General features: G+C 59.2%; 1 protein-coding gene across 1 annotated transcript; it reads right to left on the bottom strand.

Annotated features, from left to right (window-relative positions):
• Positions 1-3,859: 3,859 nt before the first annotated feature.
• LBHD2 (LBH domain containing 2) lies at positions 3,860-6,727 on the bottom strand. The gene is made up of 3 exons (XM_036254184.1): positions 6,659-6,727; positions 4,976-5,132; positions 3,860-3,948 (listed from the first exon to the last, which is right to left on the bottom strand). The coding sequence occupies exons 1-3, from the start codon at positions 6,725-6,727 to the stop codon at positions 3,860-3,862; spliced, it is 315 nt and encodes a 104-aa protein (XP_036110077.1).
• Positions 6,728-9,790: the final 3,063 nt, after the last annotated feature.

Raw genomic sequence — 9,790 nt, 5'->3', positions numbered from 1 at the left:
CCCATGGGTCAGGTTGAAAGCTTTTGTGAGGTGGGTCACTGAGACTTCCCAGAAGTAGACCCACACGGTTAAGGGGGGATTCCATTGCCAGCGTCCTAGGAAAAAACTTAGGGAAAATCCAGGGAAGACAGATCCAGGCCTGTCCACCTGGGCTGGAGCCACTAGAGTGGGGGACAACGCGGGAGGCTGCCCTGGGCAGGGTGCTGGAAGAACAGAGACAAGCCTGTGCGTGGGGTCCGGAGGTTGCCAAACACAGAACCACAGGCCGGGCTGCTTTCACAACGGACCTTTAATTCTCCCGGTTCTGGAGCCTGGAAGCCGGAGGGCAAGGTGTGCGCAGGCTGGGTTCTCTGCGGCCTCTCTGCTTGGCTTGAAGGTGCCGTCTTCCTGCGTCCGTCCTCACGGGGACTTGCTTCTGTGTCTGTCTGTGTCTCCTCTTCTCGTAAGGACACCAGTCATGCTGGATTAAGACCCACCCTACTGTCCTCATTTTAACTTAACCATGCTTAAAGACCCATTTCTAAATATAGTCACATTCTGCCCTGGCCAGTTTGGTTCAGCGGTTAGAGCGTTGGTCTGCAGTCCAGAGAGACCCGGGTTCGGTTCCCGCTAAGGGCCCGTACCTCGGTTGCAGTTTGTCCCCGGCCCTGGTTAGGTTGTGTGGGTGGCAGCCACTCTATGTGTCCCTTTCACGTCGATGTTTCTTTCTCTCTCTCTCTCCCTCTCTATCTGAACAAAAAATGGAAAAATGTCCTCCGGTGAGGATAAAAAAATATATATATAAAAAAAATAAATAAATAAATATAGTCACATTCTGAGTTACTGAGAGTTAGGACTTCACCATAAGAACGAAATCCTGCCCATAACAGATCAGAAGGCACCTGAGATGCTGTAGCACCCACTGCCATCTGCAGATGGGCCAAGTTGGACATAGAGATGTCAACACCTCCTCCAGGAAATCCTCTGGTTTACCACTTGAGCCATTAATCCCCTGAGCTCTGAGTTCCCTCTTATTCCCCAGCTCACAGGGCACATCCTGGGACCTCCACTCAAAAGACAGGTCCCTGAAAAGCAGGTGGTGCTCAGGGCCTGGGGATTGCTCCTGGACTTCTCCCTAAGTCCCAGCTGCACCCTATATCTGCCCAAGCCTGTGACCACTTTTCAACAAGAGGTTGTAATGTTTCTTTTATTCTATTTCCATGTTGTTTTCCTCCAATTCGCTGAGTAAATCCCCTTTGAAAAGCCCCAGCCTGTCTCAGAAGAGCCTCAGGCAAGGGCTGGTCTGGCTGGGGTCAGGGGAAGGCAGACCAGAGGTGTCAGCGGAAGGCAGACCAGAGATGTCAGGAAGGCAGACCACAGGTGTCAGCGGAAGGCAGACCAGAGGTGTCTCAGCGGAAGGCAGACCAGAGGTGTCTCAGCGGAAGGCAGACCAGAGGTGTCAGGAAGGCAGACTTGAGGTGTCAGCGGGAGGGGGAGGCATAGCGGCTCCCCCCCCCCCCCGCTGGGCTGCACAGCCTTAGGAGGGGCACTTCTGACTGAGCCCAAATTACTCCGCCATAAAACAGGGCGGCTGTTGGGATCAGATGGATTCACCTCAGCGGAGCACCTGCCTCCCAGGTCGGGAAGGGCAGGACAAGGACCCTCATCACCAGATGCTTGCTTGTCCTCAGAGTTCCTGGGGAGCCAGGCTCTCTCACCCCAAACATGGAGGCGGCTGCAGGGCAGCGAAGCGTGTGCGAGCAGGAGTCCTGGGCTCCATCCTCTGCCCCTACCTGGCTATGGGCCCAAGCGGGAGACAGTGCCTCTGTCTGAGCCTCAGTCTCTTCAAGGTGAGTATTGCAGAGATTGAGTGGCCCATAGGGCGGTGATGGGGAAGGGGCGTGGCTTAACCATGGGCGGGGCTTCTGTCTGGCACCGCCCCCGACTGTTCCCTTTCAGTGCTTGTTTCGGATAGTGGAGGAGGGTGGGTTGCGGACCTGCTGGGATTAGAGCCGCCAGGTCCGGTGGCTGCGGGATCCTGAGCTGTTCCGGGGAGCGGGTGACAGGGTCGTGATGCTCTGCCCCACCCCAAATGGGCCGTCTCCCTGGGTCTGACTCCTCTTCTCCCAGCTCACCGGGCATCTCGGTCCTGGCACCTCTGATTACGTGTCTCCTCCACCCAAGACCTGCCCTGTTAAATGGCGAGGTCCAGAGTGGCTTTGCAGGCACCGCCACGCTTGGGTCTCAGGTGCACCTAGGTTTCTGAGCTCAGCTGTTTGTCAGCTGTGGGACCTTGGGAAAGACGTATTTAAATGGGTGTGACACTGCCTGGGAGGGAGGAGGGTGGCATCTCTGCACACGGCACCCTTGCCCACCTGGTGCTCTATATCAGGAACCTGAAACCACCCCGCGCGGGCAAGACCCTTGCCCGATGCTCCGTGTGTCAGCAAGTCCTGGCAACTCTTCCTGTCAACTGTCTACCCCTTTCCCACCCCCTTGGGGACCAGACAGGAGGAGCTGAAGGAGGACAGGAAGGGCCTTGAAAGACAGCCCAACACCTCTCCCAAGCTGCAGACCAGGGCAGGCCCACTGAGACGTCCTTGGCCTGTGTCTGGGGTCCATGGGTCACGAGGCTAAAATGAAGGCACACGCCCAGGCTGCCAGGCAAACCCGCGTACTGGGCACTTCCGCCACCCACCTCTCCTGCACTGGGGGGCGGGGTTGAGCTACTTTTAGAAGGAAGGAGGGTTGGAGAAGGTGCGGTTCTCAGCCTGGAGGTTAGCAAGGCTTGTGTCTCCTGCCTCCCCTTTGTGCTCACCAGGCCTTGGCCCACCCTGCCTGGGCCTGTGTACTTGGTGAGCTAGTATTTATACCATGCTGCCCCCTGCTAGGCCCTGAGCTTCCTCAGGCCCCACGGTCAGGTTGGCCGCGGGCAGGGGCCAGGGTGGGAGGATAGCACATCTGGGGAGTGGGCCCGGGCAGTGACCAGGTTTCTGTCCCCCATGCCAACCTGACCGGCCAACAGGGCTCCCCTGTCCTGGTGCAATGAGACAGAGCCAAGAGACAATGTTGCTGGACCCCATGGACAGACAGGACCCTTACGTGGCTCAGGAAGAGGTGCCACCCAATCTCCCATGTGAGTTCTGGTTCCAGCTTGAGGGCTTCCCAGCCTCAGGGATCCCACCATAGCCTTGGGGAGCTCCCTTCACACAGCAGTTCCCTCACCTGTAAAGTGGGACTTCTGGAGAATTTAAAGAGATCCAGTCTGGAATAGAGCACCCCACCCCCTTCACCATTCCTCTGCCCTCTGTACCCAGGGTACAGAGGGAAGACAGCAAAGCCTCCTGCCCTCAGGGTCCAGCCAGGGCTGCAGGCCCCAGGAGGGGAGAGAGAAGGCCACCTGGAAGAGCTGGTCCTGCCTGGGGCAGCCCTGGCGGAGGCAGAGCGGAGGGCCCTCGGCAGGGGGCCAGAGCACCGCCACAGCCCCCGGAGAGCTCCACCCCACACAGAACACCCAGTGGTCTCTCACTTAGCACCTGGCCTGGTCAGCCTGGGCTCTGCCGAAACCCTGGCCTGAAAGGCCACTCGCAGAACCGAAATTGTCCTTAGCCCCTCCAGTCCCCACCGAGTGTGCCCACTATCAGGAAAAACCTTTATTTCTGCTTCAAACCATGGGACAGGGAGGGGTGTGGCCCCACCCCCGACCGTGGATGGGAGAGGGCAGGGGCCGTGGGCCTGGCCAGCCTCTGTGAGGCCGGAGGGGTGGCCGGCTCTGTCCGCTGCGCACCAGCCCAGCCACCCTGGGCATGGGCCCTCTCAGCTGTCAGAGAACAGTGCAGGGTTGGCAGGGACAGCAGACTCTGGCCAGGTCCTTGTCCTACTACTGGGCCACAGGGGCCTGGTCCTCGGAGCTGGCACCCTTGCTGCCAGTGTCGTCCGGAGCCTCCCCTGGAGCTTCTGGCGAGGGGGCTGCAGAAACACGGAGGCCGCCGTGTGGGCGGGGCTGCAGCCTGGGTGGGGCTGGCCGCAGGTACCCCACAGGTGGAGGAGGGGTGCTGGACGCGAACCTCTGGGTCAGGGAGGAAGGATAAGGCCAAGCTCTGGGAGCAGAAGCACTCCTACCCTGACACATCCACCAGAATAAGGGGTGGCAGATTGGGGATGCCCCAGAACCCACATCCCACCCACCCAAGGGGTTGTCCTGGAGTTGCTCTGTGTGGAACCTGGCAGAGGGTGACAGGGCTTTGGGGTTGGGTGGGTTAAGGCATGGACAGGCCCCTTCTGGGCCCCAGCTTCAGGGTATGGCTGACCAGTAAGGGTTGTTATGGAGGGGGTGACATCTGAACAGGGGGAGAGGGCAGGCGGTTGCTAAGCAACGCCGGCTGAGGCCAAATTCATTTCCTCCCCAGGGGACAGATTCCCCCTCAGGTACCCTCCACAGGGGCACCACTGCCGAACTCACTCTCTCTCCTGCGCCCCCGCCCTGGCTCCTGGCTGACCCCTCTCCTACCCACACGTCCTCCTCCGGGAAGCTCCCCCGGCCTCGGCAGCCCCTCGGCCTTTAACCAGGGCACCTGTGGGCAGGACTGGCCCATCTCCACACCTGTGGGCACCTGGGCTGGACCTGCTCAGCACCCATACCCTCACCCCTTCCGGGCCCTAGAGGACAACGCACACACGAGAGAGGAAGAGGAGGGCGGAGGCGGGACTGGATGGTGAGGGGTGAAAACGTGCAGTCACTCCTTCCACAGATGCTTACTTCGAACGCGCCCTGTGCCAGACCGGCCCGCCGTGAGTGAAGGGGCTCGTGTGCAGGTGGGAGGGGACGGGGACAGGAAGCGTGTCAAGGCCAGGCAGTCCTAGCACCAAGCAGAGGCTGGCAGGGCGTGTGACAGGGGTGAGCAGGCTGGAGGGCCTGCTTGCAGGGGCGGGCAGGAAGGAGACCCTGTTTCCGACTCCTCTCTTTTGGGGGTCCCCACAGGCAGCCCTCACTCACCAGCAGCAGCCTGGCTCTGGGGGGAACCCCTCCGGATGCCCTCTGGGGGCCAGCGCAGCTCCCCACTCTCCACAGAACCCACCTCGCTGGGCTCCACCACGATAGAGGGCAGCCGCTGGCCCAGCCGAGGGCCCTTCTCCCGGGCACCCACTGCAGCCTGAGGGGAGGGTGGGCAGGGGTCATGGCAATGCCGGGCCCCTGGCTCCCCACTCCCTCCCACTCTGGTCCTGGGGTCCTCACACACACATCTTTGAGAAGGTCCCGCCCCTCCTCCATCCCATCCCTGGGGCTGGGGCACTTGGCACCATGGGACCCACATGGGCTTAGCCCTTGGGCCCATTTCACAGATAGGAGCCTGGGGCCGCAGAGGCCAAGGTCTCACAGTGAGAGTGCACCCCTGCCTGCCATCAGCATCCTGCACAGCCCCTTCTGGGGTCTTCCCTGCGGGGTCCTTGGCCTCCTCCCTGCTCAGAGGAGCTGGAAAGCTGTTGCCATGGCAACCTGAGCGACTCACTCTGGGTTCATTGTTCAGTGCCCACAAGAGTGTGTGTGGGCGCTTCCCAAGCCCTCCTGGTGCCCTCAGCATCCCGCCTCCCATTCAAGGCCTTCCAAGGTAGAGGCTCCAGCCGCCAGTGCCCTCCCCACCTGGCCCTTCGCCCCAGCAGCCCAGACTCGCCTGCCCCACCTCCATGGGGCTCCCCACCTCCAGGCTTTGCTGGTCCCCCCTGGGGCTTCCGCCCTCCCTTCTTTTACCTAACAGGGTAGTTGGTTGGTGCCCTGCCCACCTACCCCAATGGCACGAGTACCTCGAGGAAGGGCAGGCACACACCAGGCAGGACTTTGCGAAAAGCCCTTGAACCTCTGCAGCAGAACCACCTGAACGTGCACCTAAATACACATTCCTGGGCTCCCGCCCAGACTCTCCGGGTGGGAGCCCAGGAACGGGCATTTTAACCAAGCACCCCAGGGGCCCTGAAGTGCAAGAACAGGTGTCACTGGGCTGGGGCATCTGTGGAATCAGAGGCCCAGCGGAGCAGGGACCGCAGCCATGCCCCAGCGACTGGACCATCCTGCCAGTCCAGGGCTACTTCCCTTCCGGGAACCCTTCCACACCTGCATTCTCCTTCCTGCCTCTCTGGGAAGGAGGAGGTGACTAGGGGGTCACTCTGCCCAGAGTGTGAGGGAGATCCAGACCAGCAGAGCTTGGAGTTCCAAGGCCTGGGGACCCCTCTCTGTCTGCCCTGCCAGGGAGGGAGCCACCCCAGGCTGCAGACTGGCTTCCGTGCCACTCGGCCCTGCTCCCCCCACCCCAACAATGCCAGGAATGAGAACTCAGAACATTAAGACTGTGCTCCTTGTGTAGGGAGCTCACTTTTTAGCTGCATTAACACCTTCCCCCCAAAAAAACTGGAGCTGAGGACTCTGGCACTGCCTCACCCAGCAGAGAGAAAATTGCCCCAAATAGCAAGCCCTGGGGTCCCCGAGGTCCGGAACGGGTGCTAAGTAAGCCGGGGCAGCCCAACCTTCAGCCGCTTCTCTACCAGACTTCTATAGAAGAGCCACTGCCTCCCCAATGCGGATGGGTAAACTGAGGCTATGCCCCAAGTCAGGCTGGGACTTGAGTCTGGCTCCCTCCAGTCCCTCAAGGCTGAGGCCTGGCACCCCAGGGCCCCTACGACATACCTTTCCTGCTTGGCCTCCAGTCTCTTCGGCTGGGCTTGGCCTCGGCATGGCGGGCAGGGATCCACTCATGCTGCTTCCACTGTGGGGCTACATGAAGACAGCGAGCCGACAGACATGAAGACAGAGAGAGGTCTGCTGTGGGCCAGACGCTGGATCCCACTTCCTCCCAGAAGTCTCGTGCTGCATCGGCCATATCCACCCCACCCCAGCCTGGCCCAACGCCATGGCCCAGCTGGACCTCTGTCGCTGTTAATCCCTGCCCCAGCCTACCATGGAGGGGCACGGGACAGGCACCACTCAATGTGCCCAGGGCAGCAGAGGGCAGGGGCAGGAGAGGGGAGGCCGACCCAGCCTTAAGACCCGGGAAGGCTTCCTGGAAGAGGGTCAGCTGACCTGAGGCCTGGGGGATGGACAAGAGGCGGCCGGGCCAGCAGGGAGGAGAGATGTTCTGAATCAGGAGACGGGGAGGGGGGACACCAAGTGGAGGGACCTAAATGGTTTTTGAGACTGGACGCTGGGAGCAGCAGGGGTCAGGTTCAAGTCAGCCGGAGGCAAAAGTTCCCTGTGCCCCTCCTGAGAACAGACGCTCCCCACACACCCAGAGCCCGGCCCTCAACCCACAGCTGAATGGAAACTGACATCCTGCCTGCGCTTGACCATGCCCACTAGGGCCAGGCGCGAGGGCATGGGAGCCCGGCCAGAGGCTGCACAGCAAGGACTCTGAGAAGAGAGGCACCAGCCTCAGACTCTCCTGCTGCACTAAGCCAGAGGCAGAAATGGGGGTGGGTCTGGCAGGCAGACACCTCCCTTTGGCACCTCCAGGAAGGCAGGGGGGCCACAGGCAGGGTGAAATGTCTGTGAGGCCCTGTGGTTGTGGGGAGGGGGTCCTGAAGGCACCCAGCCAAAGATGGGGGCTGCTATTGTGGGAAATGAGGTTTCTTTCACCAAACACCCAGTTCAGGTCAGCTCAGTGCCCACTGAGACCCAGAGGAGGCTGATGGGGGGCACAGGCAGCACTGGGCATCCTGGGCAGTGGGCAACCAAGCCATACCCACTGTGCCTTTTCCACCCCAGAGCATCCTCACCCCCTGCCCACTACTCCCAGGTCTGTCCTTCGAAATGAGTCCCTCCTGGGAGCTCATCTCAAAATCTCAGCTAGAGCCCAGGGCAGCCCAGACGGAGACCCAGCCAGATGTGAGAAGGAGACAGAGGAGAAGCAGAAAACCGCTGGTCACAGACAAAGCAGAGATGGTACAGCTGGAGAAAGAACAGAGAGAAGACAGAGACTCAGAGAGGGAGTAGAGATGGAGGAGAGGATGATGGCAGACGCAGGTGATGGAGCCAGGCCACTGGGGCAGGCAGCGGGGAGCAAGTGCCTAAGGGTGCCAGGGTCCGTGCCAGCAGGGGCACCAGCCCATCAGAGGCTCCTGCCACCACACTTCTGCTGGCTCCTAGGTATGTAAGGCCAGTTATGGGGGTGCACAGCCCCCGGGGTCACTGCTCTCGCCCAGAGCCTGGCATCCAGCAGCCAAGGGCTCACCGTGGTCCCCACGCCCTCCTCTTTCCCAGGAGCTCCGACTCAACCCCCCTACAACCCACCCCTTCTTCCTCTCCCACTCACGCTGCGCCTGGCCGCCAGGGCGCGCGGAGCGGTGGGAGCGGTGGGCCGGGCGTGGGTGGGGAGGGGGAGCCCTGCGCCTCACTCACACTCACCGCACGCTGGATGCTCCCGGCCCCTGCGCTCCGCTCTGCGCGCTGCTCGCCCTCACTGGCTCCTTGCTCCCTCGGAGCTCTCCGCCCACACGCGCTGCCTGGCCCGGCCCCTCATTCACACCCCTCCGTGTTCCCGTCCTCCCGGCTCCGCTCGCAGGTGAGACTCCAGTGCCAGCCTCCCTTTCACAAGACTGTGTCACCTAGAACCTGGTCCCCAGTCACTTGAGATCCCAACCCTCAAGTTTGAGGTTCAGGAATTGGGGGGACAGAATTGGGTGGGGCCAGATAGCTAGAAGGAGGACACCCTCCAAATAAAAGGAGTGAAAAGGGAAAGGAAAAATGGACAATGAAGTGGGAGGGCCAAGATGGATGTGGATCGGGGGAGGGTTATCCAACCACTCCTCTCTTATTTTCATGCCCAGCCCATTCTCAGAAAGGGGCAAAACAGCCCTGGGACAACGAGTCTCCTACAGCTGGATGTACAGACCTGACACCTGAGGCCAAAGTTCACAACCTCTAACCTGCATAAAATCCCCCACTCTTCCAACATGCAACATCTAACATCCAACGTCCATCCAACATCCACACTCCATCATGCAATATCCAGTTATCCGACTACTGTCATCTGCCATTCATTTATCCACCCACCATATATCTGGTCAATCTACCATCTATTTATTGTTCATTTATCCGGAATTATCCACCACCCATCCGCTAACCTCTATCTACCTGATCAGCCACAATTCATCTATCCACTTTCACTCACCACGTCATTCATAATCCCTCATCCATTCATATCTTTATGAACTACAATCCACCTGCCACCTCTCCACCAACCATCTACCACCCATTGTCCATTTCACAGTACATTTATCTATCCATCCATTGTTCAGCTATAATTCACTATTCATCCAAAACCCATTCGAGTATCATCTACCGTCCATCCATATTCATCCATTCTAGAAGATATATTGAGTGCTTCCTATGTGTCAAGCATTATTCTAGGTCCTCCGGATAGAGTACAGAGATAGCAGTGAGCATTCATTCACCAGAATCCATCCGCCATAACAATCCACTCACCATCCATCTATTCATTATCTGTGTATTATCCCCCATCCATTATTCACTCTTCATTCAATATCCATCTTCATTCACCATCCATTCACCATCTGCCTTCCTCCATTTATCACTAAACCATCCATTTACCATCTACCACTCACCACTTACCATCCATCCATATCTCCACCTTCTACACATGCGCCATTCACCTTTTATGTATCCCTTTCCAAGATACAGCCATGTATCATTTAACCATCATCTGTTAATCACCTAGTAATTATCTATTCATCCAGAATCCACCTATTATCTACTCACCATTCACCTTTCATCTACACTTTCACAGTACACAATCCGTTATCT

Source organism: Molossus molossus, unplaced genomic scaffold (genome assembly GCF_014108415.1).
Source record: "Molossus molossus isolate mMolMol1 unplaced genomic scaffold, mMolMol1.p scaffold_m16_p_1, whole genome shotgun sequence".
Taxonomy (NCBI): domain Eukaryota; kingdom Metazoa; phylum Chordata; class Mammalia; order Chiroptera; family Molossidae; genus Molossus; species Molossus molossus.
This window is presented reverse-complemented; position numbering and strand designations above follow the sequence as displayed.

Excerpts from the sequence above, each read along its gene's own strand:
- LBHD2 (XM_036254184.1), bottom strand. The coding sequence starts at position 6,727 with ATGAGTGGATCCCTGCCCGCCATGCCGAGGCCAAGCCCAGCCGAAGAG. Across the intron at positions 5,133-6,658 it reads CTGGAGGCCAAGCAGGAAAG|GCTGCAGTGGGTGCCCGGGA; the intron begins GTATGTCGTAGG and ends CCCTCCCCTCAG. Across the intron at positions 3,949-4,975 it reads CCAGAGCCAGGCTGCTGCTG|CCCCCTCGCCAGAAGCTCCA; the intron begins GTGAGTGAGGGC and ends GTGTTTCTGCAG.